The sequence below is a fragment of the Salvia miltiorrhiza genome, chromosome 5 (assembly GCF_028751815.1).
Source record: "Salvia miltiorrhiza cultivar Shanhuang (shh) chromosome 5, IMPLAD_Smil_shh, whole genome shotgun sequence".
In the NCBI taxonomy this organism is placed as follows: Eukaryota; Viridiplantae; Streptophyta; class Magnoliopsida; order Lamiales; family Lamiaceae; genus Salvia; species Salvia miltiorrhiza.
The window spans coordinates 7,792,562-7,817,073 of NC_080391.1; the positions used below are offsets into that span (position 1 = coordinate 7,792,562).

At 33.2% G+C, this 24,512-nt stretch overlaps 3 protein-coding genes across 4 annotated transcripts; 2 read left to right on the top strand and 1 right to left on the bottom strand.

Annotated features, from left to right (window-relative positions):
* Positions 1–10,600: 10,600 nt before the first annotated feature.
* LOC130985680 (putative cyclin-D6-1) lies at positions 10,601–12,657 on the top strand. Its single transcript, XM_057908763.1, has 6 exons — positions 10,601–11,205; positions 11,330–11,416; positions 11,516–11,617; positions 11,967–12,168; positions 12,239–12,369; positions 12,455–12,657. The coding sequence occupies exons 1-6, from the start codon at positions 11,032–11,034 to the stop codon at positions 12,599–12,601; spliced, it is 843 nt and encodes a 280-aa protein (XP_057764746.1). The 5' UTR covers positions 10,601–11,031; the 3' UTR covers positions 12,602–12,657.
* A 4,033-nt stretch (positions 12,658–16,690) lies between these two features.
* LOC130985681 (uncharacterized) lies at positions 16,691–19,722 on the bottom strand. Of its 2 annotated transcripts, none has more exons than XM_057908764.1 (2): positions 19,369–19,722; positions 16,691–19,287 (listed from the first exon to the last, which is right to left on the bottom strand). In XM_057908764.1, exon 2 carries the CDS (start codon positions 19,277–19,279, stop codon positions 16,895–16,897), a length of 2,385 nt encoding a protein of 794 aa, XP_057764747.1. In that variant the 5' UTR covers positions 19,280–19,287; positions 19,369–19,722; the 3' UTR covers positions 16,691–16,894. The 2 variants fall into 2 exon arrangements, with proteins under 2 accessions (XP_057764747.1, XP_057764748.1); XM_057908765.1 differs by having other exon boundaries at positions 19,373–19,599.
* A 14-nt stretch (positions 19,723–19,736) lies between these two features.
* LOC131025471 (probable disease resistance protein At5g45440) lies at positions 19,737–20,852 on the top strand. Its single transcript, XM_057955267.1, has one exon. The coding sequence runs from the start codon at positions 19,737–19,739 to the stop codon at positions 20,850–20,852; it is 1,116 nt and encodes a 371-aa protein (XP_057811250.1).
* The last annotated feature ends 3,660 nt before the right edge of the window (positions 20,853–24,512 follow it).

Genomic DNA, 24,512 nt, shown 5'->3' on the forward strand with positions numbered 1-24,512 from the left:
AGAAGGCGTTTAATTTGCATGACTGATAAAATGGATGATTGAGTATTTTTATCCTCAAGAGTAGGATTACTCCAATCCCACCCTTTTGATGAGATAAGAATTAAGCAAAACTAGTTTGGAGGATAAAAATAATCAAGGGCCTTGGAATATCCTAAAATTGCAATCCATCAAAGTAAACAAGGAATTAATCTTAATATTTTTTATTAATCAAGGCTTATTCACCAAAGTAAACACTCCCTTACTTGAAAGTAACACACTCGCTCAATTTGTTACCCCTCAAAATACTGGGGGGGGGGGAAATCCCTTACTTCCTTTATTTGATTTGATTTCATTTCATTTTCATTCATTTACTTAAACCAAACAACCACGGAATATGATCGATCCCCCATGCTTCTTCTAAGGTTACTTGTACGAATGAAGATATAGTGCACATGGATTGTAAGTGAATTTGATCTCTAAGTCTCTTATAAGCTTAATTTGTAAGAAATCAATGCACATGCATGTAGTTTTTAAGTTTATTAATTATAAAGCATTGGTCAATCATTTGGCTCAATCCATTTTATATAACGAGGCAATAAAGTAAAGTAGGAACAATTTAGAATATTAATTCTTACTTCTTAAGGACTTTCTAAATAAAAAGACATTATTATTTATTACCTAGTGTCCCAATATTTTTTGTGTCAATAATTTTGTCTCACAATCAAATTTGTTATTTTAAAATAAAATTTATTATATAATATAATAAATTATAATTAACATTTATAACCGATGGCATTTGCTTGTCATTTTTTATGTAGTCGTGTCATGTATTAATGACATAGGATTGTACTTAAGTAAGTAGTTAAACTTCTGAAAAGGAACATCTTAATTAATATAGTGAGTTGGCCACGACTAAATGGGAGTTTGAGGTTCAACTTAACTTACACAAAAAACCATAAAAACTATAATTATATTTGAATTAATATAGCAAATATTCCAGTAAAGTTTATTTATTTTCTTCAAATTGGAAGTCTTAAGGATATTTTGTAAGTATAAGATAATTACAATTATTTTTCTATGGCAGATTAATAAATAATACAATTCTTAAGTGGACATATACATCTCAAAAAAGTACTCCCTCCGTTCCACTTTAAGTGTCCTTTTTTTTTTGACACAGTAATTTAAGAAAAATATTAATTAAATTATTAAGTGGTGTAGTGTAGAGTTGAAAACGTGACGCGAGTTCCAAATATTCTCACTTTTTGGGACTAACTTTTTCCATAAAGAGAAATATGACATTTGAAGTGGGACAACCAAAAAAAAAAAACAAGACATTTGAAGTGTAATTGACAAATGTATGATACCGTGTGAGAGTTTTATGAAACTCACCTCAAGAAGATAGTGAGTCATATTTTCATATATATAAATACAAATAATTACAATTAATAAAATAGAGAAAATAAAATAAATCTAATTAGCCCTGACGCTATAACTTCTAACTAATCTGACGATACATCTTCCTTTGTAAACGATATGTCTTCCTTAGCAGACAAGGTCTATTAAAGTGGGACGGAGGGAGTATTATATCTCTATGTTGATACATATATATGTAAATAGTTCGGTGGTTTTTTTTTTTTAAGACTATTTGGAAGAGATTGTGCATGATTACATTGCCTGTATGTAATATAGTTCATAAACATATACAAAACCTTCGAATCTTGAGCATTTATGCAGTAAATTTTTTAGCATTTATTACAAAATAGGAGATTAACAAATTGCAGATACGCTGCAACCGTGTTACAGAACCGCAACAACTGAACTGTACAATATGTTGATGGTGACAGGCCAGCTCAAAAGAAAAACGTACGCATCCAAACTAAAACAATGTAGAGAAAGTAACCCAAATCGAAATAATAATAATTTACATATAGGCTATCTTCTTCGAAGAAACGTTTTGCCCTGCGCATCTTCTTCCACAATACGCATAAGCTCATTGGGAGGAATGTGCCTCCAAATCTGCGGTTTCTTGAAGCGATGCCCCATCTGCGCGAATCTATGGGCAGCTCTGTTCCCCTCCCGATAAGTATGCGTGATGAGACAGTTTTGGAATTGCGGTATGATAAAATTGACGCGTTGAAGATGGGTTTGCACTTGGTGGCATTTGGGCTCCCGTTTCTGAGCAATAATGTCGACGAGGCTCTTGGAATCGCCCTCGAGGCACACGTGGGTCCAACCATTCTCGATGGCGATTTCAAGGCCTCGTACGAGGGCTGCCAGCTCCGCTATGGTGCTGTTGCTCTGACCAATGGACTGCGCGTAGCCTAGCACAAACCCGGCCTTATCGTCTCTGAAAATGCCTCCGATGCTGCATTTCCCGGTCTTGCATTTGCACGAACCGTCGTAGTTCAACTTGGTCCACCCTATCTGGGGCTTCTCCCACGTCACCTTGATTGTTTCCTTGTGAAAGCTTCTTGCCCAACACAATTTTAATCTTGAACTTATGCTCATCATCTCTAATTAATTTCTACCAGGATTTCTTAGATTTGAATATTTTGTTGGAGTGGACGATAAGGAAGCTGAGTTTGAGATGGAATTTGATTTAGACAAAGCCAACAAATTAATTCGAGGAATCTGTATCTTCATTTTCTGCAAGCAATCAATATTCTTGCATGCTCTTGTATGAATATATGCATGTTTTTGATATCTGGTTTGCTCCATTACTTTGTTAACCGTCCAAATAACTGTCCTAGTATCTTCAGATTGTACCGCGAATATTGGAGATTAACCGCCCAAGTATCAGAAGCCAAGAACTTAGCTAGGCGTTGGCAGTTTTTACCAATAAAGGAAAGGATACGCAACCACCTTATTTCTATTTATTTTTATTTTTAATGGGGGTGAGGGGATTGGAATTCCTATCATGCTCACTCACTCGCCCTTAAAAAGGAAAGGAACAACGCTAAGCTACAATGCTCTTATCATTGGAAATATCATTCCGTTATAAATATAAACAAATACAATCATATCCCCTTGCATGGTAGGGGATTTATATATTTGATAGGAAATTCAAGCAGAAAAATTTAAGATACACCGTGCTCAGTATATAATTAGGGCTTCTCAAGTCAATTGTTCCATTTCCATTGTTTCAATCTCTATAGTAAGAAATATATGGCCAATTACGTACATTCCATAGGTTAATTTCTTTCACATTTCAAATAAATCATTTGAGTAGTTTTCAAATACAAAGAAGTAATATTGTTTGCCAATAATAACATAATTTTGCTATTAACGTTGGTGTTGTTTAGCAATACAATCTGAGACGCATGCTGTGTTTAAATTATAGTAGTACATGGTTTCTTTTAAAAGACAAAAGAAAAACAAATAATATATATGAACCAGTAAAATATTAATGAGAGCCAATTTTTAAAAAAATGGTATCTTTTTTTAAAAAACTTTTTGGTTGTGCACGTCATAGATAACTTTCTAAAAATATTGACAAATTGATACTCATTTTTTAAGTTTTTAATTTTAATCACATAAGTGCATGAGGAGGATGTTTCAGCTGTGATCAAACTCCAAATACCAATATTCGAGCTTTCTTTATTTTATGTACAATACTTTTTTGGATCCAAAAAATAAAATAAAAAATGTACAATATATTTTCAACCACGCATCCCTAACAACATCAAACGCATTGTAATGTTAATGAACTTCACAAGATAATTGAAAATTATTGCTTCACAATTTGTTCTCCACACATAATTTAAGCACATTTTAAAAAATTATTTCCTAACAACTTGTTCGAAATTTGAATATTATTTATTCACAATTTCCTAATATAATTAAGCATATTATTTCTTCACAATTTGTTCTCCATAAACATTTAGTTATTAAAAACTAACCTCACACTTTTGGGCTTGTAGCTAAGCCCCAATCAAGTGGGTGAAAGATAAAGATGCCTAAAGCCGAAAGTCTTGGGTTCAAATCCCTTGTGATGCGACCTTTAAATTTTTTTATTTAATATTGTTAATTTATAAAAAGAAAAAATAAAGATAAAGATCAGCCCATTATTCTTCCATTTCTTAAGGCCCAAAATATACCATATTGACTGGCCCATTCTTAGTAGTTAGCCTTACCCATGCCTTTCTATTTCTATGGAATTACTCTACGTCCTCCAATAAGTGTTATCAGTCTTCAAAATTTGAATACCAAGAAAACAATTAATTTTATTCTTTTTATCCTCCAATAAGTGTTATCAGTCTTCAAAATTTGAATACCAAGAAAACAGTTAATTTTATTCTTTTTATCTTTATATCGTACTCTGAACATCTTTTTTTTTTCTTTTCATTTTGATTCATTCCTACTATGTTTTTGGAAACAATTCCATTAATAATTATCCTTAATCTTCACAAACTTCAAATTAGAGTCAGACTTTAGAATTAGGGGGTCCATTTTTTTTAAATAAAATTAATAATTAAATAAATAATAAAACTTAAATAAATAATAAACAATAATCATTAGCTTAATTTATAATATCATTTAAATTACATAACAAGTCAAAATATTTCAAAAATCACAACATTTCTCCCCTATTTTCATGTTTTAAAACCTCTGCATAATAGCTTCATTAGTAATATTTACAAATACGTCGTTTTCGATGTAAGATAATAAGCAATCATTCAAAATATTGTCTCCCATATGATTGAGAAGAACTCTCTTGATGATCTTCATTGCTGAAAAGACTCTTTCGACTATAGCAGTGGCAACTGGTAAATACAATGATAACTTAGTTCTAAGAACTTTTCATCCATGCGCACATCAACAATAAAGTTCTCAAGCTGACTTTCAAGTTTATATAAAGCAATTCAGAAAATTCATATGAATAAAACTTTGCAAAAATTGAGAGATTTTCAGAGGTTAGATTGAGAGATGCGAAAATTAACACTAAAATTATTATTTATTATTATTATTATTATTATTATTATTATTTTTAAACCTATTTTTTATTTTTATTAATACATTCATACATACATATATATATATATATATATATATATATATATATATATATATGGGGAGGGCTACGGTATAAACAATTCTTATCAAATAAAATACGAACTAGCTAAAATGTATGAATTCTATGTAATACACGTATAAATTCGTTGTGCAAATGTATGAATTGCGAAAAATAATTTTTTGCTACCTATGAGATTTGAACTTGGGACCATCGGGTAGACGAAAGTGGTGACTCGGAAATGACATAAGTATAGTAGTAAATCACAAGGTGATGAATCAACCGTAAATCTTGATGATTTAATGGTTGAAAATAATTCATACTATTTTATATGGGTGCGTTCTTTTTTGTTGTAAATTTATCATGAGAAAAGAAAGGATAAACAAAATTTCACCCTTTAAATCTTTTCTTTCTTTTTCCACATTTCCTACTTGGCCCCTTACTAAATCCTCATTTACACTACAAATGAGGAATAATATTATCACATCATTTTTGAAGGGATAATATTATCCCTTCTTTATAGTGTAAATGAGGAATGAGTAAGGGTCAAATAGAATATGTGAAAAAAGAAATGAAAGATTTAAAGAGTGAAATTTTATTTATCCTTCCTTTTTTCATGATAAATTTACCATTAAAGAGAACGCATCCTAAATAAAAATACTAAAATATTCCTGCGAAAATTACCAAATTCCAGGCGGGGTCCGCCCCTGGATTCACGGTTCGATTAATCGGACCTAACCAACCAGCAGTCAACCTCATGAAGATTTACTAAATTTTTTATTTTTTGTTATTTTGGGTACTATGTATACAAGAGTAATAAGCATACATTTTTTTATTATAAAGTTATTGTTGATATTAATAGGACAACTGTTTCTTTTGTCCCACATTTATTAGAAAGTGTACAGAAGGAATATAAAAATGCATTTCTCTCTCTGTCTTCTTTTTTTTTTTTTTAGAACCAAAAATGTATTTCGTTTGGTTTATTGTTATTTTACTTTTTGGATATAAATTCGGTCAAAACGAGCAAGAGGGTGTTTGGCCGAGCTTATAAGTTCTTTAAAACAGCTTATAAGTTGTTTAAGAGCTTGTAAGTTCATTCAAAATGTTTGACAAAATAAGTTCATAAACAACTTATAAGCTGTAAAAATAAGTTTCAAGAGCTTATAAGTTCTCCAAAAAATAAGTTCTTCTATCCCAACTTATTTTTCCATTATCTTATAAGCAACACTTATTTTATAAATTTTTAAGAGACTACATTTTATAAATTCTTGAAACATTTCATAAATTTCAAGGGCTTATAAATTCTTTAAAATAAGCTTAGTCAAACACCTTCTTAAGCTACGGTTGGAAAACTAGTTGCTTTACACGGTTTTACAGACTTGTCGGCTGAAGCAGAGCCACCAATGGGCAATGGACTCAAAATCACCAAAAATGGTGCGTAAAATTTTCGTTAGGAATTTTGTTTACTTTTAAAAGTGACTGCCATTTAAATAAAATAATTTTGGCTCAGTTTGCGAATTTTATTTAACTTTTAAAATATATCAAATAAGTATCTAATCTTTTCTTCTTTGTTAGCATTAACTCTCCTAAATTTGTTGAGGTCACAAAGTTTCAAAATTTCATCGTTCAAGACCTTTATTTTGAGAAATCAAAGTTTGAGCTTTACCAATTTTGGGAGAAGTTTCATTTTGACATATGGATTGATCAAAGTCCAACATTAGTGATGATGGCAAATATCGTCAGAGCAATTTCCTAATGTTAACGTTCGATTAAATGTTAAAATTATTCTCGATTAATATGTATCAGACACCGATCCATATATTAAAGTATTTATTTTTCACGAGCCGACTAAAATCCATTTCTATCACCCAATCGTTTATTATTGGATTATATATGTTGCTTCAATCTTGAAGAAGATGAAATCAGCTTCGCGGACAATTCCTTTTTATTAATTCCAATTTCAAATTTACTGCAAATAAAAATATTTATTTTGTTATATGCAATTTTTTTTGAAGAAATATGCAAATATATTCATAAGCTTAAATTTAGAGAAAGGAATATAATTCTGGCAGTTCAAAGACTAAAATTAATACTCCATATAGTAATTAAAAAAAATATTTATATAGTAATAAGTGAATTTCTCAAAATGTGAAGGTGGACCCCATAGAATGAGATTGTACTGGAAAACACAATGATGATGTTGTGTGCAGCGTGAATGCATATAGTCAAGTGTTGAATTCTCATTCTCATTCTCATGTGCGCGCACACACACACACGTATATATATATATATATATATGCTTCATAATTTCCTATCTTTTCCACCGCATAATATTATAGCCCAGCATTGGCGCCGAAGCATATCAACTATTTCCATTATTCCATATAAGCTATAAAAGATTTTGTATTACTCCCTCGCCCCCATTAATAATACTATGTTTTAAAAAAAATCACATTCTCTCACAAAAAATTATTGACACTTTTATCATTTAATCATTCTTTTTTTTAATAATGGTGCCCAACAATAATGCATTATTATTAATGGAGCGAAAGAAGTATTTATGAGTGCATTTTAAATTAATTCGATTTTGATCCCGAAATTATCTACTTAGTGGAAATTTGTATAGGTATACTAGCTGAAGAAACGCATAAAATGAAAGAAGAAAGCACAAATGAAATGAGAAAGAAAAAGTGAAAGTGAAAATTGAGATGAATGAGAGCAAGGCTTTCTCTCGCATCAATGAAAAAGCCTAGAATCCTTTGCAGAGCTGAAGATGGACAGTATTTAATTTAGTCCAGGAAAAGAATCTACACATTACTTGTTGATGGAGCAAAATAATGCAACGCTATCAAATTAAAAGTAAGTGTAGGCACGTGAATTTATCAAAAGAAAAAGGATCTGTTTTTATTATAATTTTTTAAAATTTATTTATTTTGAAATTTTATGAAATTCAAAATTAAATAAGATGCATTATTAATTAAGATATCGTCACATCTCAAATATAGAGATTAATATCTTTGACAACAAATTAAATTTTAATATAATTTTCAAGAATCAATGAAATCGCACTACATTACCTTTAGAACCATAATCATGAGGGCTCAGGCCCAAAGCCTGACTATTCCCACAATTATAAATAGAGGTCTCAATATTAGTTTTAAACACACAAAAATATTTGAAGAGCTTAAGAAATTGAAGGATAAATTCACCATTACAAAATCCTCTCCACCAATCAAGACATTCTATAAGGAAAGCAACATGTTTTTCATCAAAATCATCCAAGTCAAATGTTTGATTCAGAAATAAGGTGCAAATTTGAGTCAATGTCATCAAATTTAAAAACAAATCCAAATAGATCAAGAAGACGTACTCCCTCTAAATATTTCAAGAAACTCATAGAACATTAAAGAAACTTTCGAAGAGAAAAATTTGATGATCAAGTAGAGAACGATCAAAGATACGTTTGAATAGACCTTAAAATCTTCAGGGACTTATGCCAAGCCACATACTACAATGATTGATATTTGAAGATGTCATGGGCTACCAAGCCACATACTACAACGTATCAAAAATCGGACTACAGACGAGAGAGCACGACCCAAAACAAATTAAAATGCTGCGTAAAGTTAAAATTTGCACGCGGCCGTGTACCTAGACTGTGTCGCCAAATTTAGTGCCTTTTGAGCACGCACATGTGTTTGGTGCTCGGGCTGCATGTTTGCTAGTTATTTGATAGGTTTCGATGGATTTTAAGTCCAAATTTTGTTTTCACTTGAATTAATATTCTGGCTCATAAATACCTTTCGAAAGCTTCAATAAAGAAAACATACCCTTTATTTTCTGAACTTTTGCATTGTGGAGCTTTAGAGATGAGAAGAGAAAACAAGTTTTTTGCAGTCAAGGTAAAAGATAGCGATATTCCGTGATTTTCCCGAGTTTTATTATTGAATTATACTCCATCCGTCTCATTACAAATGTCTCATTATTTTTGGGCACGGATATTAAGAAATGTGTAGAATGTAGATAAAACGGGCTAGTGGAAATTATTTATATTAGGTATAGAGAGATAATATATTGTCAAAAATGGAATGTGACATTTGTAATGGGACATCCCATTATGGAAAGTGAGACATTTGTAAATTGTAATGGGACGGAGGGATTATTATTTTTCATTGTTCATAATTTGCTAGTTCACATGTTTATGTGTGGATAGTAATCTTTTATCCTAGAGTTAGAGAATATATGATGAATTTCTTAACTTATTTTGATTGTTATACATTTTCTTCATTTTCATATTCTTGATTTTATTGTTTGCTTAATTAATTGACCACCAATTTTACATGATTAATTGCATTGATTTGATATAGGGAGATGATTATTGATGTTTGATTGAGAACTCGAAACATGTTTTTCAATATTAACCGGGAGGACTTGAGATTAGTGTTAGGACTTATATTCTTAGAATCTATTGAGAGTACGTTGCATGTTTAAGTACAATTTCGAGACAATAGTCTTGCATGTAACTATGGTTTATGCACTACGAGAGTAAGTGTAAACTTTATCTGTGACTTTAATTCTAAGGATGAATTGAGTCCGAAAAAGTAAATCGATATGAATTTATTTGATTTTTTGAATCTGTTGAAACCAACTTTCTCTTTGTTCAAAATTTATGTATCTTAACCGTGCTTGTTTATTTTATTTGTTTTCTTTTAAATTTAAAACAAACTCAAATTATCATCAGTGCAAATAGAGGATAGTAGTTAATTAGGAATAATAGTCATTGCAGTTCTCAATCTCTTTGGAATACAAGTTTACTTGTTGTTTATACTCAATTGCGCTCGTACACTTACGATGTTAATAAATGAGCGAACACCTAGCTTTTTGATAATTCCAAATAAAATAAATACTAGCATTTATGTGATTTCGGTATATGGATGAAATTATATGATGTAAATAAGTATGCATAAACCTACCTCTCAAAAAAAGTATGCATAAACCTAGTTATTTTAGACGGAGGAGAAAAATCGTCCAAAATTACAATGTACAACGAAAGGGGCAGTGGACAAAGAAACATAAATATTTGATATGAAATGTCTCACAACCACACCAAAAATGTTGTGGTCACCAATCCTATCTCTCTGTATCTATTTAATCTTTACCCTAAAAACCTTGGACCAAGCAGATATTGGAATTCCAATTAATGCAGTCACGTGTGTGACACACTGAATTAGGACTGTGTTTTTATAAGCAAAAATAAAATAAAATAAAAATAAAAATAATTGGAAGAGAAACTCCACAAATATAGGATTATCCAGCTTGAACTGTACCAACTCCTGCTACATAAATCACGTGAGAGTCCCTACTTCCAGCTACGTTTAAAATTTTTGGTTCTATATATAATGTTATCTTCTTTGTATGTGTCAAAGAAGGAAAATAGCTTCATACATTAATCATTTTACCATTAAATTAATATATGTATACAGATTATTGTTTAATTTAATGTTATATAAATTTAAAATGATGTTGTTTCGGGAATTATTAAAGAAAAGAAAATTAAGCTTATAGTACTATTAAAGAAAAATCATTGGTACACATATATTTCCCTATTAAATTGGCAACGACCATACTCAATTTTTAAGTTTGCAAAATTTATTCAGATAAAAGTATGGATAGATTTTTTTTATAGTTTGAGTATTAATTAGTTAAAATCGATAAATTGTGACCGAATAGAAAAATAGAGAATAGTTTGGAATACATATATATAAAAGAATATTTTCAGGATAGTAGTAGGTAGAAAAATATAAATGGATATAATAGATTTGATGAATTTACTTTATCGGCGTTGAGATTTCTGCTTTAATTGATTGATCACTGGATCTTCTGGATGATCGACACATAGACTCTCGGTCAGGATGAAGGGAGAAAAAAATGAATAAATATGGAGAGTGAGTGAGGCGTTGAATGCTCATTGCTAGCTCCCCTCGCTCTCCTCTCTGCATTCTACTCCCTTTCTTTTTCTGAAAGGAAAGTGGGAAAAGAAAATGGAACAGGAATTGGATCTTCAGAATCCGTTGACGGTTTACGACGACCTCCGCTACGACGACGTTTCGTCTCTCTTCACCAACGAGTCCGACCACATGCCGCGTCTTCTCTCCTTTGACCCCTTAGATTTGCGCTTCTCTATTCGCCGGACTGCTCTCTCTCTCATTCTTCAAGTAAACTCAACATTTCATCGCTATTGTTTTTATAAACAAACTCATTAACTTCTCTCTTCTTTTTGTCTTGTGAACTTGGTTTGATTTCGTTTTCTCCCCCCCTTTTTTTCGGGTATCTCTGCAGGCGAAGTTCTCTTACGGTTTAGATCCGTTTCTAGTCTACCTCTCTGTCAATTACGTCGATCGATTTCTCTCCAACCAGGAATTTCTGGTAATTTTGATTTGAGATTTTCAATTAATTAATCATGTACAACCGGTCGACTGCAATGCTTCCATGAGAATTATGTGTTGATAGTTGAATGTGAATCAGGATAAAAGTCCGTGGATTCCACACATTCTGTTTGTTGCAAGTCTTTCACTTGCCGCCAAGATGAGAAATTCTGATTCTTCGGTTCTGCTCGCCGTTTTACAGGTTTTACACAATCCCTTAGTTTATATTAGCTTTTTTACGTAGATTGGAAAAAATAAAAAATAAAATTACGGAACCAAACTTTCTATGCTATCCATATATATTGGCTGAAATTCAATTTTATCCTCTCTATTTTGGGGAGCTGGAATTGGACCGGTCACCCATCATGTAAATAGTAGGATTTGGGAATTAAATCGAATATGATAAGATGGTCTTTGACTCTTTGTGAAGTTTTAATATAGAAATTGGGAGATGTACGGAGCATCCAGAAAAACTGGAGTAGAATAGAGTGCATAAACTAGTATATTTTGGGAAGGATATATTTGTGATAGTTTAATTCGTTGTTGAACAGAGGGAAGGTGGTTATGAGTTTGAGGCACAGTCAGTTCATCGAATGGAGAAGATTATACTAGCGGCCCTGCAATGGCGGATGCGATCCATCACTCCTTTCTCGTTTCTTCAATATTTCCTCTCTCTTCTCAACACACAAGACTCTTCTCTGACTCAATCTCTCAAGACCCGAGCTTCCGATATTATTTTCAACGTCCAACACGGTATTTCTATTTAATGCTACCCGATTTATTGCTATCTAATTTGTGACTTTGGTTACCTTTTCGCACGCAGAATTGAAGCTTTTAGAGCATAAACCATCGATAATTGCAGCTTCGGCACTTCTCTGTGGCATTCAGGAATTGAATCCGCTCACATTTTCTTCTTCCAAAATCACTCTCTCTTCCTGTGGATACGTCAACAAAGTAATTAAGGACTGTAATTAATATGTACCAATATTCAATAATTTTGTTTGTTCAACTTGAAACTTAAAATGGTGTATTATTGCAGGGCGCGTTGTTGGAATGCGTGGGTATGATGAGTAGTGTCGTGGAGAGGCAACGTACAAGCGAGGACGGTTTTCCGGAAAAGCGGCGCAGGCTAAACGGTTTATGCGACAATAGAACATTCCAGATCACTCAGATACAGCAGTGTTGACACCGTGTAAACACCTACTCAAATTTTGGAAAAATACATCTTTCAGTGGGCGATCATAACTTGAGGGAGGCTCATGATCGAATTTAATCCGCTCAATATTTTTTTTAAATCCAACTGTTTTCAAAGTATACTAACTAGCTAGTACTAATAATTATAGATATTAAAAGAAAAGAAAAAAGATTAACTGTTGTTCCAACCTTCCAACCACAGGAAAGTGAGAAAGAAGGAACCGTAGACCAGCTTTCATTTTGTTAACAACTGCCACACACCCATTGGTGCCATGCACGATCAGTATCGAAACTGAACGATATTTTAAATAAATAAATATGCATGATATATATTATTTAAATATAAATCTAAATAAAAAATTGAAATTATCCACGACATAATTTCAATAAAAAAAACATGAATTCGAAAATATATAAATTTTCAATTTTGTATTTTCAATTGTCAATTAATTGATTTTCATTGATAATGTGTATAAATATATAAATTCACAATCAAAAGTAAGTATAAATGATAATGAGTATCATTATATATCATATAGTAATATTCTAAGATGTTCAAAACTATTTATTTGCATATAGTTTAATATTAGTATATTTTTGGATTGCATATTTAACCATATTTATGTGGTCATTTTGTTTAAATACAAATTCTAAAATAAAGTTCCTATACAATAGAAAATAAGAAAAATGAATGAAAGAGAAAGAACCGTATAATTCAAAGAAATTAGAAAAGAGAAAGGAGAGATAAAAGATCAAAGAGAAAAAAAAATAATTTTATAACTTTAATTGATAATAACTTATTCATTTTAAATTTATTTTTTATAATTTTTATATTAAATTAAAGATAGTTTTGTTATCTTTAATTTAACATACATGTTGAATATCTTTTTATTAATCAAAGTTGACGATTTTTATAAAAGAATCAAAACAAAAAACAAAAAAGTGAAGAGAGAGAAATTTTGGTGGGAAAAAGTAGCCGTTATACTGCTATTTTATATAATACTATATAGATAAGCTCCCGAAGGAGATGAGCAAGAATAAGATATAGGAAATCTATCTACATATGATAGCAAAATACAGGATCATATCTAGTGTCCCACAATTTTATGTGTGTCACTATGTCCCATGCTTATATCTATTATTTTAAAAATATTTTTTTTATAAAAATGAGATTTATTATAATACTACTATGAATTATAGTATTTAATTTTTATATTAAAAAAAATATTTTTTTTAAAGTACTCCATCCGTCTCACGAAAACATGAACGTTTTTCCATTTTGGGGTGTCTCACAAAAATATGAATATTACTATTTTTGAAAATTATCCCCTTATTTTTCATCCCTCCTTTTTACACTTATTTACAAAAAAAACCATTATGGCCCACCACTATCTTTTTTTAATTAATTTATTACTCTCACAACACTTTTTAAAGTGAGACCCCTTTTCCACTCACTTTAACTCTCAACTAACATTTCTTAAGACCCGTGCCATTTCTCTGTCTTCATATTTTTGTGTGATGGATGGAGTATATACCATGACTTTGAATTTATCAACCTATTATTAGCTAATAAAAGTGAAATTAAATGATAAAAAATAATTATATACCCTATATTGATGGAATAAACCCTAGTTAATCATCAGAAAATTAAACTAAAGCATACAAAGTTGAAATTGAAGAAAAAATATATAAGAAAATAAATAAAATTAAAAGTGAAACACAAAGTAGGAAATAAAGTGTGGTACACTGAATCTCAACTGTTATATTCTAGCCATAAAGAATAATTCTCTATCCTACGTAGCATCCCCATATTATTCTACTTTCCCTTTTTTAATTTTGTTAATCTTAATATAATCAAGCAATCAATAAATCTGCATGTTTTTTTATTCTTGTATACATCTAAAATCAACATTTTATTCATTTTTAATGTATATAAATATAGATTGAATAAAAATAAATATCTATAAATATATATACACCAATTAAGTATATAATCAATAAACCTACATATAATATAAGCATATTTATGTATATATAGAGTGTACATAATTAGAGAATGGAGAATGACGAATAAATCAATAATGTTTTTGAATAAACCAATAAAATTCATGAACAGATGTATCTATCTAATATATTTAAAAACATGCCCCCTCCAGGATTTGAACGCATATGAAAATACTTGTTCATGCAAAACCCTTGATTTATTTGAAATATTATTAACTTATTCGGAAGGCCACAGATTCATTAATCTTCATTCTCTTAATATATAACATTTTCTATTGAATCTTTCTATATATACATATATATAGAGTTGGGTTCCGGTAATATAGTGTCATTAGGTAGTATGTAGTACCAAATTTGGATCACACATTTTGTACATATGGTGAGCTAAGAACATGACGTGTGACAGAGGGCTTCCAAAGAAAAATACACGCAAGGGTAAAACAAAAATAAAAGTTTTAGACATTAATTATTTTTTTATCTGAAGTATTTATAATACATATAATTGAACACAAAAATGCATGTATATATAAACACAAACATGCTTAACTTTGCACACAAAAATGTATTGAGGTCGTTGCACCTCTTGAGCTAGCGCCCGCCGCCACCCGGCACCTAACGGCCGCCTACCCTGCGTCTGCCTCTCAATACCACTGCTCATCGTCCGCTATGCATTTTTGTGTGTAATGTTATGCATATTTTTGTTTTCAAGTGTATGCATAATTTTTTTAATATCTAAACTTTTTATTCCCTTTTACCCCTGCGTGTATTTTGACTTGGAAGACATTTGTCACGTGTCACGTTCTTAGTGTGTCATATGAACAAAATGTGTGGTTCAGAATTGGTATCACATAGTACTACCTAATATCTCAATTATATATATATATATATATATGTGTGTGTGTGTGTGTGTGTGTGAGAGAGAGAGAGAGAGAGAGAGAGAGTTATACTGAGATTGTTATCTTTCGTAAGGAATGAGAATGATTGTATAAGCTAGATATAGTATTGCATAAACTGTAGTATAATATATTGCATAATTTATTTACCTAGGTTCGAATCCTGGAGAAAGCGAAAATTTTATCTAAATAATTGAATTTCGTTATGCAGTCATTGCTAACTTATGCAAATTACAAGCATGTTATGCAATATATATACTAGCTTATGCAATCATTTTCCATTCTCACCACATTTGTCCATTCTCATTTGATCTTCTCTCTATGTAATTAATAATAATCAATTCATGTAATTTATACAATTAACTTAATTTGTGTGATTAGCATAATGACCAAATACCATGTCATTATCTATCAAATATTTTTTTAAATACGTGTTGTTCACTAAATTATATATTTATCAGGAACGGATGAAATATTATATAGTACTCCCTCTGTTTCATTACAAATGTCTCATTATTTTTTAGCACGGAGATTAAGAAATGTGTAATTGGTAGATAAAGTGGATTTGTGAAAATTATTTAAATATTAGGTACAGAGAGAAAATATATAGTCAAAAAAGAAATGTGATATTTGTAATGGAATATCCTAATATGAAAAGTGAGACATCTATAATAAGACGAATAGAGTATTATTATATAGATTATTAAATGAAATTGTAAGTTGTTGGATATTTGAAGCCTTAATCCAACCGTCCTTAATTGCTTCTTCAATTCTTTTCCCAAAGAGACAGATAAATTATGATATTCATCCCATACCACATTTAGTTATAAGATTAATTTAGGCAAACGACTTTTTCTTTTTTCGTTTTCCGAGAGGGCAAATGATTTATTTTGAAAGGGCAAGCAAATGTTGATACACAATCGTATATTACTCCCTATATCCATAATAAAATTTTCTATTTTTTTAAGACGGTTATAAAAATGTTTCTTATTTTATTTTTTGGATTATATCCTATTATTTATAATATCTTATTTATTTTTATTTTTCATTTTTTCCCCTCTTTTACAATATATTTTGACCATTTTTAATATACTCAATAATCTCATGTTAAAATTCGTGTTAAGAAATGATATAAGAAATTTTATGATGCACGAGGGAGTATTATTTAGAGCTACAAGCAGAGAGAACAGCAAAGTGATATTGGTATTAACATTATTCAAAGTCAAAAACAAGAAGTTTGACATCTCTGTTTCAGAGAAGAAGAAACGGAAAACAGAGATGGAAGATACACGAAAAAACAAAAAGAAATGGAAGAAACAGCAAAAGCAAAAGGAAAGAGTTGTAAAACAAACTAGGGAAGGTGTTATTTTAGAAGGAAATAGGAAGAGCTACTTGTCGACAACGAGCTTAGCCCTTGTATGACCCTCACTGATTTGAAATTCCTCCCCTAACCCAAAGTGAGCCATGAGAAGCCAAACAAGGGTTATGAGCTCTCCTCCTTTGCTCAGTTGCTGCGCATGCGCGTTGGGTCTGCAACGTACAGCCGCGTACGACAGCATCTCAACCCAAACTCTGCTCATAATTCCCCATTTCTCCTCCTTCTTACCCATCAGCTCTTTCGCCAGCATGCAGCCGTCGAAGAGCACTGATTTGCTCCTATCTCCCTTGATGGAAACCGGCTCCACTTCCGTGTTTACGCCGTGGATCTTTTCGCAAGCTTTCACTTGTTTGGGATCCCGTTCTGTTTCCTCCCTCGTTAAGTAGTTGAGAAACTTCCCGACAACTTTCTTGCTCTTTAGGAAATTAATCCCTTTTCTCGGAATCAGAGGCAGAAACACGGTGATGAACAAGGAGAAGATGAAGGATAAAATGGGAGCAAACAGGGCAACTGTGAAATATTGGAGATAGCTGGCCAAACTCTTAAGAGCGTATTTCAAGACTCGCCAGGCGCGGGGCTTCTTCTCTCTGGATCCTTCCAGAAACTTCTTGGTCTCGGCACACGTGTCGCGGAATCGGATCTGGCCGATACCCGCCACTGCGGACATCATTGTAGGCTGCATGATGAGAAGATACAGCATGTAATCGGAGAGGAGCTTGGAGAATTGCAAGTGCTGCTTCACAGTGAATCCGTCGGTATCATGGTGATGAGGATCCAGCTGTGTTTCATCTTCCATGCACCAGCAGATCTCGGTGGCGATATGCCAGAGCAGCAGGCTCTGATCGTAGTCCACGCCGTTAATATATTTGAGCAATTCGCCTGGCGCTGCCCTCTGATCGCGGCCGTGTCCCACGCGGAGGGCCCAATCGCCTCGCGCTGCGCTCAACTCTTTTGCGGTTTCTAGATCATCCGCCAGCTCCGATTTCTTCTTCAGCTCCACGAAGATGAGATCCCGCAGGTCCGTGGTGAAGGGCTTGTTCGTCACGTACATGATTGCATCAAAAATGGCAATTAAGTTGAGGAAATCCATGATTTTCTCTTTCTCCGGCAGCCGGTGATTCAGGCAGTAATTTATGAGGTTGAAACTGGGGACGGTTCCGGACCAGCGGCGGTGCAGCAAGCGCATGAGCTTCTTCAATAAGCCATACTCAGCAATCTTGTTGAATAAGGCGGCGGGATCAAGCTTGGATGTGGATGGAGTTGTTTGCTGAGAAGTAGTCTCCAAGTTGACAGCAGGCAGATTATTGGTACGAACAACGAGCCAATTAGAGGTGATGAGCTTGAAAAAGGCAATGACATCCAAGGCAATGGCTCCGAAGAGCAGAGTATAGGTAATGGCTACATCAGGGATTTCGAAGTTGCGCTTGTCCTCTTTGTAGAAGAGATTGAGCGATGCAATCACCAAACCAAAGGCAATCAACCTACCCAGGTATCCCCACCGAGTGTACACCACGCGCACCTTCGTAAACAGCACGTCGTACATGAAATTCAGCTCGATGCTTATCACCTCGAAAGCGTCCTCCGCTGATCTCTCCCGGAAAAAGTCCCGACTCTTGTTGCGATCGCGGGAGCTGAAAATGAGGTCCACGATGAGGCCCTTGAAGATCTCGAAGTAGAGGTACGCATAGAGCACCGCTTCATTACCTTGGAGTGGGCCGGTTTTCACCACTGTCGTTGCTTGCTCTCCTCGGGGTGGCTCCTCGATCATCACGATTCTCGTGGGAAGCTTCGCCTCTGTCATGGACCGGTACTCATCCATGATCTTGGCGTAGTCGGGGCCCGGATCAGGATCCTTGAGCATGGAGTCCCGGAACCTGTTCAAGCTAGCACGGTAGAGCGACATGGTGCGCTCCGAGTACTTGATGAGGCCAGAAACGAGCATGCAGATGGTGGGGATGAGCAGTGGGTTGTGAGGCAGGGTCTGGTAGAGCACGTACCCCGCCGCACATGCCTGGAATATGAGAGCCAGAAGATGCCTGAGCCACAGCTCGTTGTCCTCGAGGGCGAAGGCGGTTATGGTGTCGGGGCCCCCAAGATGCACCAGAAGAAAGGGAGCCCAAAATGCCAGCAGATCTGCATTGTTGTACACACCTTTGGTGCTGCTGCACTTGCTGCTCTGGCTGTTTGAGATCAGCCCCACCGCGAAATTCGCTGCCCAATCCGCCAGCAGGTAGGCCGACCATAGAGGCAGGATCACCCAGCTTGACCGGGTTCGTTTTCTCAGAGGCGCTGCTAATATCAGAAATGACTGCAGCCACAAGCTCAGCAACACGAACCCTCTCAGATCCCAGGTCTCCCATAGATGCTTCAAGTACTCCACACCCGTAAATTTCATCCTCCCACCTTTAATTAATGTCACAACAGGATATACTTTAAATTAATGTAAACAAAAATACCATTCAACTAAAACTGAAGAATCCTTACTTACAAATTCAAATGTGTCGCCACTAGTTGCTAAGTAGGAGCACCGAGCACGAGTGAGGTATGAGGAAACTCTTTGCGATATTTAATGCATCAACGAAAAATGTACGATGCACTCTTGGAATAAAAAAATCATATATATCCAAGTGAAAAAAGAAAAAAGAAAAAAGGAAAGGAACACGACTGCCTGTAAAGATCAAAGAATCACCTCCAGAGCAAGCCAAGTACAAAACTGCATGGTCCTGCTTGCTATATAGGGCGTGTGCTTTTTGGGGTTCTCATCGTGAAACACGAGATTCCATTATTCCTGCACACAGATATTGATCATTTATCTGAAGCCATTTACGAAAAGATCTGTGAAAGTGAGAGCCATGGATGACATTGTAGAGGAGTTTCTGCTAGAGAAACTAGATAAGGAGATCGATGGTGCCCGTGAAGCTGAGAAAAAAAAACCACCCACGTGCAACAAGTTGATCTCCATTCACGAAGAGTGTCAAAAGTTGAGGGATTTGATTGCTGGTAAGAAGCCCGCGACTGGCGCTGCAGTGAAGGAGACGAGAAGAGAGAAGCTCTACTATCTCCTCAACCTCATCGAAGAGTGGCACGAGCTGATCAACAATCAGCCGAGGGCACTGCTTTCCGTTGATCAGATTCCTAGCAAGCTGAAGCAGGTCAGAAAAGAACTTGAAGATGCAACCGACAGCCACAGCGAATTCAAACAACCATCATCGCCAGAAGTGTACCGCTGGAGTTGTCACGCAATGAGCCTGGCTAAGACTCGTGGGTTCGAGGACAAGCTCATGATCATGGAGCGCCTGCTGCTCAACAAAGGCTCAAAGGCTATTGGGATTGTCGGGGTGGCAGGCGTTGGCAAAACAGCACTTTCCCAGCAGGCCTACAACTACCAACCGGTGCAGGAGCACTTTCTCCTCAGAATTTGGCTCTGCTTGTCCAAGCAACAAAAAGAATTAATGCCGGCTGAGCTGAGCTTCGAGGATCGGCTGAAGATGATGCTGAGCTGTCTGGGCTTTGAGGATCAGGTCATCCAGAAGGTCGCTGAGAAGAAACTACTCGAGGTGGCGGTGCGGCGCCACCTCAGCCGTGGAAGATACTTAATTGTCCTTGATGATGTCTGGACAGTGAAAGACAACGGCAAGGACGTGGTTGTGGAGAAGGAGATTCAAAGCTTATTCTCTTTCTTAACTGATCCACATTTATCCCGATATGATGGGGCGATCATTGTGAGTAGCAGATCGCCGGAATTGGAGCAAATGGTTGGCGCCAAGAATATGCACTGGCTTTTGCCTCTTGCAGATGATGAGAGCTGCTGGGATATTTGCACTGATTCGATTAAGGAAGATGGAACCCACCCACCTCAAAATTTGGAGAAGCTAAAAGGAAACATTGTGAAAAACTGTGATGGCCTGCCATTAATGGCCAAGATGCTGGGCAAAATCGCCCACCATGAACTCAAAAACCCTAGCTAAACAAGAAATCCCAACTCAGCAGGAAGCTTAGATAGCTTCTACTAATTATATATTCAATAATGTGCCTAGTGCATGCTGTTGCATTTGATCTCTTTTAATTGTTGCTTCCACTTATTAGAATAAATGTATGAAAGTGATTCTAGCTAGTGTTGTTTTATTCAACTCTAGATTTCACGGACATGCAATATATATGTTGTATTAATTCATATAATTCAAATTATTTCGTCATGAGAGAAAAGTTGTTATTGGCCACATGCATTGTCGATTGTTCTCTTTGTGACTTTCCTTAATTAAAAAAAGTTGTGTATATCACAAATCAAAGGTCACCCCTAAATTTAACTCTCATTTTGATTGCACGACCAACACTATGGTAATTGTTTATCGTTGTGTATAAGATATATTCGGATATATTTGGAAAAGCAAGACGCTAGAATATTCAAAGAGTGTTGAACTAATTATTTCACACTCTCTCTTTATCCTTTGGCCAAATGTCAAGAAACAATTATTCTCCTCGTGAAGAAAATGACACTAAGATTCTATAATGCAGTGTATAACAATACATCGAAACGTTTATCACGTACTACAAAGCATGGATTACTAATGTAATTTGATTGGAAAAGCAAAAGGGTTCATGATGAGGAGATAAACAAGTCACCTCTCGGAAATCTCATGTTTAGGAGGTATTGTTATGATCAATCCTTCACTATAGCAAAAGGCGTTCGTGTTCGATTTGATTAATAAGATTTGATTGATCAAATAATCTAACTTCATCAAATATTGATTTGAATTCAATTTGTGATAAATAACTCCTATGTGTACTGTTTCAATCATCGATCATGATTTATCCGTTCAAATCAATACTATATTAAAACAGCAGTTTTCAATTAGAAATTGATTTCAAATCAATTTCAAATTGATTTGAATGGCAATTTTGATAATACTTTTAATATGAAGGTTAGAAATAAATCACAATACAATCACTTCCCATTATCTCTCACGACGTGCATTAACTAATTCAAAAAAAACCTATTATTAAATTATAAAATAAAATCAAAACAATAATCTCAATCCATTAACCCACCCATACATACATGCACGGTCAAACAAAATAATTTAGCAAATAAATTATGTTATCCCATTAATATAAAATAAACGTCCACCCATTTCTCTTATACAATATTTATTTACTGATTAAAAGTCTAATTCTATAACTATTCACTATAAAATCTGATTTACTATGTAGTAGATCGATTTTTTATAAGATAAATAATCAACACACAATACGTACGTATGTATATAAAGTTGATAAATGTGGCATGCATGATAATACTAAAGTTCATACCAATTCAATTATTATACTATAAAAAATATAAATATAATTAAAAATACAAATATAGTTGAGTTTAATATAAGAAAAAAATTCACAATAATAAAAAACGATATTGTGAAAAAAATAAGAAAATTATAATTTTATTTTAATTTTATGTTTTAATGATTTTTTGTTGATAATAATTTAGTTTAAGTGAGTGGGATTTATAGGAGGATCCAAGATTGCCTTTTACGTTTCAACGGCGTCAATTTCCTCTTATTATTTCATAGGCAATGACTATCAACAAAAATCATGATCAATCTTTTTTACATGTTGGTTTATTTTTGCCAAAATCTATTTTTACACATGGTCAATTGTATGTTACTATTTCAAGAGTTGTAGTCGTAGTAGTTTGAAATTCTTCATTTCTGATAAGGATAGTACGACTATAATCAATGTTGTATACAAATAAGTCTTTCGGAATTTATAAATTCAAATCCAATATTTATATAATATTATTTTTATTTTTGTTATTCTTTAATGTTAATTATATGAAAGTACCTTACAAAATATAAAACATGTTAAACTTCATAAGCGTTGTGAAAACTATACATTTTATCATATAATCTACTATAAATATTTTATTTATAAAAATGTACTCCCTCTGTCCCGCCGAGCTTGAGGTGTTACTTTTGGAGACGGGAATTAAGGAACTATTGTTTAGTTATGTAAGTATGTTTGTAAATTTATGGTTAAGTAGTTATTTATATAATTAATTATTTTAAATTATTTAAATATAAAATTTAAATTAATTAAATCTGAAGTTTATTTATAAATTATTCAATTATTTTAAATATAAAATTAAATTATTTAAGTATGGTTGCAAAAAATATTTTTATTTTTTGAGAAATGAGGGTTATTTGGGATGATTAAAGAAAAATAAGGGTGCAATTAGTTTTGTTAATTATAATCAATTTACATAATTTTTGCCAAAAAGGGAAATGACTCAAGCTCGGTGGGACAACCCAAAAAGGAATACGACTCAAGCTCGGTGGGACGAAAGGAATATTTATTTATAATTTTTTTGAATATTTATAATTATTATAATTAATTTAATATTTATAATATATACAAAAAAAATTCCGTGCATCGCACGGGAGCAAATACTAGTAGATTGATTATTAATCGATCTAATACAAAATTCCAAAAATACCCTCACTAAAATTATTTTTGGTTCTCTTCGCCCTCGAATATTCTCAAGTGAATGCAAATTGGAGGAAAATGGTTTTTCTATTAAAAGACAATCTTGATATTATCCTATATTTTAATCACAATTCTTTAATTTAACCTACACTACATTAATAAGCCAATTCAAACACAAATTCAAATAATTTAATTATACTCTATACTATCAATATATATTACTATATCTTATTCACTAGTAAAATGTATACAATCAATGAAGGATGGAAGGGGAGGGGATAGGGCACAACCAGAATTTGGCCGAACACCGACGGAATATTCCGTCGGTAAGAATCAAAATTCCGTCGGTAAATGGAGATACCGACGGATTACCGACGGATTTCACCCGTCGTGAAAACGCTCGTCGGTAAATGATTTACCGACGGATTTTTTCTGTCCGTCGGTGGATACCGACGGATTACCGACGGACGTCGCCGTCGGTAAGTCTCCGGCACCGGCGTTGGCCGTGGTAGGTGGCGCGTTTACCGACGGAATTTTCCGTCGGTAAATATTTTTAATTTTTAAATTTTAATTTTAATTTTAATTTTTTTTATCAACCTATCTTCGTATTCTACAAGTATTTCGTATTTCTAATGTATTTTGAACTTAATTGCATATGATTTGGCCAACTTCCCAGTGGGTCACCCATCTTACTAGTGCTCTGAGTCAAGCACGCTTAACCTTGAAGTTTCTTTCGAGTGGTCGCCAATAGAGAACACGCGTATTATTGATATAACTAGCACCTATTAATTCATTTAAACTCTATTTTAATATACAATATCATTTATTCATAACCTTATAATATGTCGAGATGATATCTAAGACTTGTGGTGCCGGCGAAAAAATGACGGTAAATATATGATCGAATTTAAGATAATAAAAAAAATTAATATTATCGTTTATTAAAAAGAGAAAATATTATTGCTAAAAATAACTATCAATTTTAAAATATTTTCAATAATTTAAAAATAATAATAATATAGAAAATTAATTTAAAATAATTTAAAAAAAAATAAATAATAAATAATAATAATAAAAAAATCAAATAATAAAAAAATAATTTACCGACGGACTTTATTCGTCGGTACTAATTTTAAAAATAATTTAAA

Bases quoted from the DNA above. Each gene is read 5' to 3' on its own strand.
- LOC130985680 (XM_057908763.1), top strand. From the start codon at position 11,032: ATGGAACAGGAATTGGATCTTCAGAATCCGTTGACGGTTTACGACGAC. The intron at 11,417-11,515 runs GTAATTTTGATT...AATGTGAATCAG, and splicing joins TCTCCAACCAGGAATTTCTG to GATAAAAGTCCGTGGATTCC. The intron at 12,370-12,454 runs GTAATTAAGGAC...GTATTATTGCAG, and splicing joins CCTGTGGATACGTCAACAAA to GGCGCGTTGTTGGAATGCGT.
- LOC130985681 (XM_057908764.1), bottom strand. From the start codon at position 19,279: ATGAAATTTACGGGTGTGGAGTACTTGAAGCATCTATGGGAGACCTGG.
- LOC131025471 (XM_057955267.1), top strand. From the start codon at position 19,737: ATGGATGACATTGTAGAGGAGTTTCTGCTAGAGAAACTAGATAAGGAG.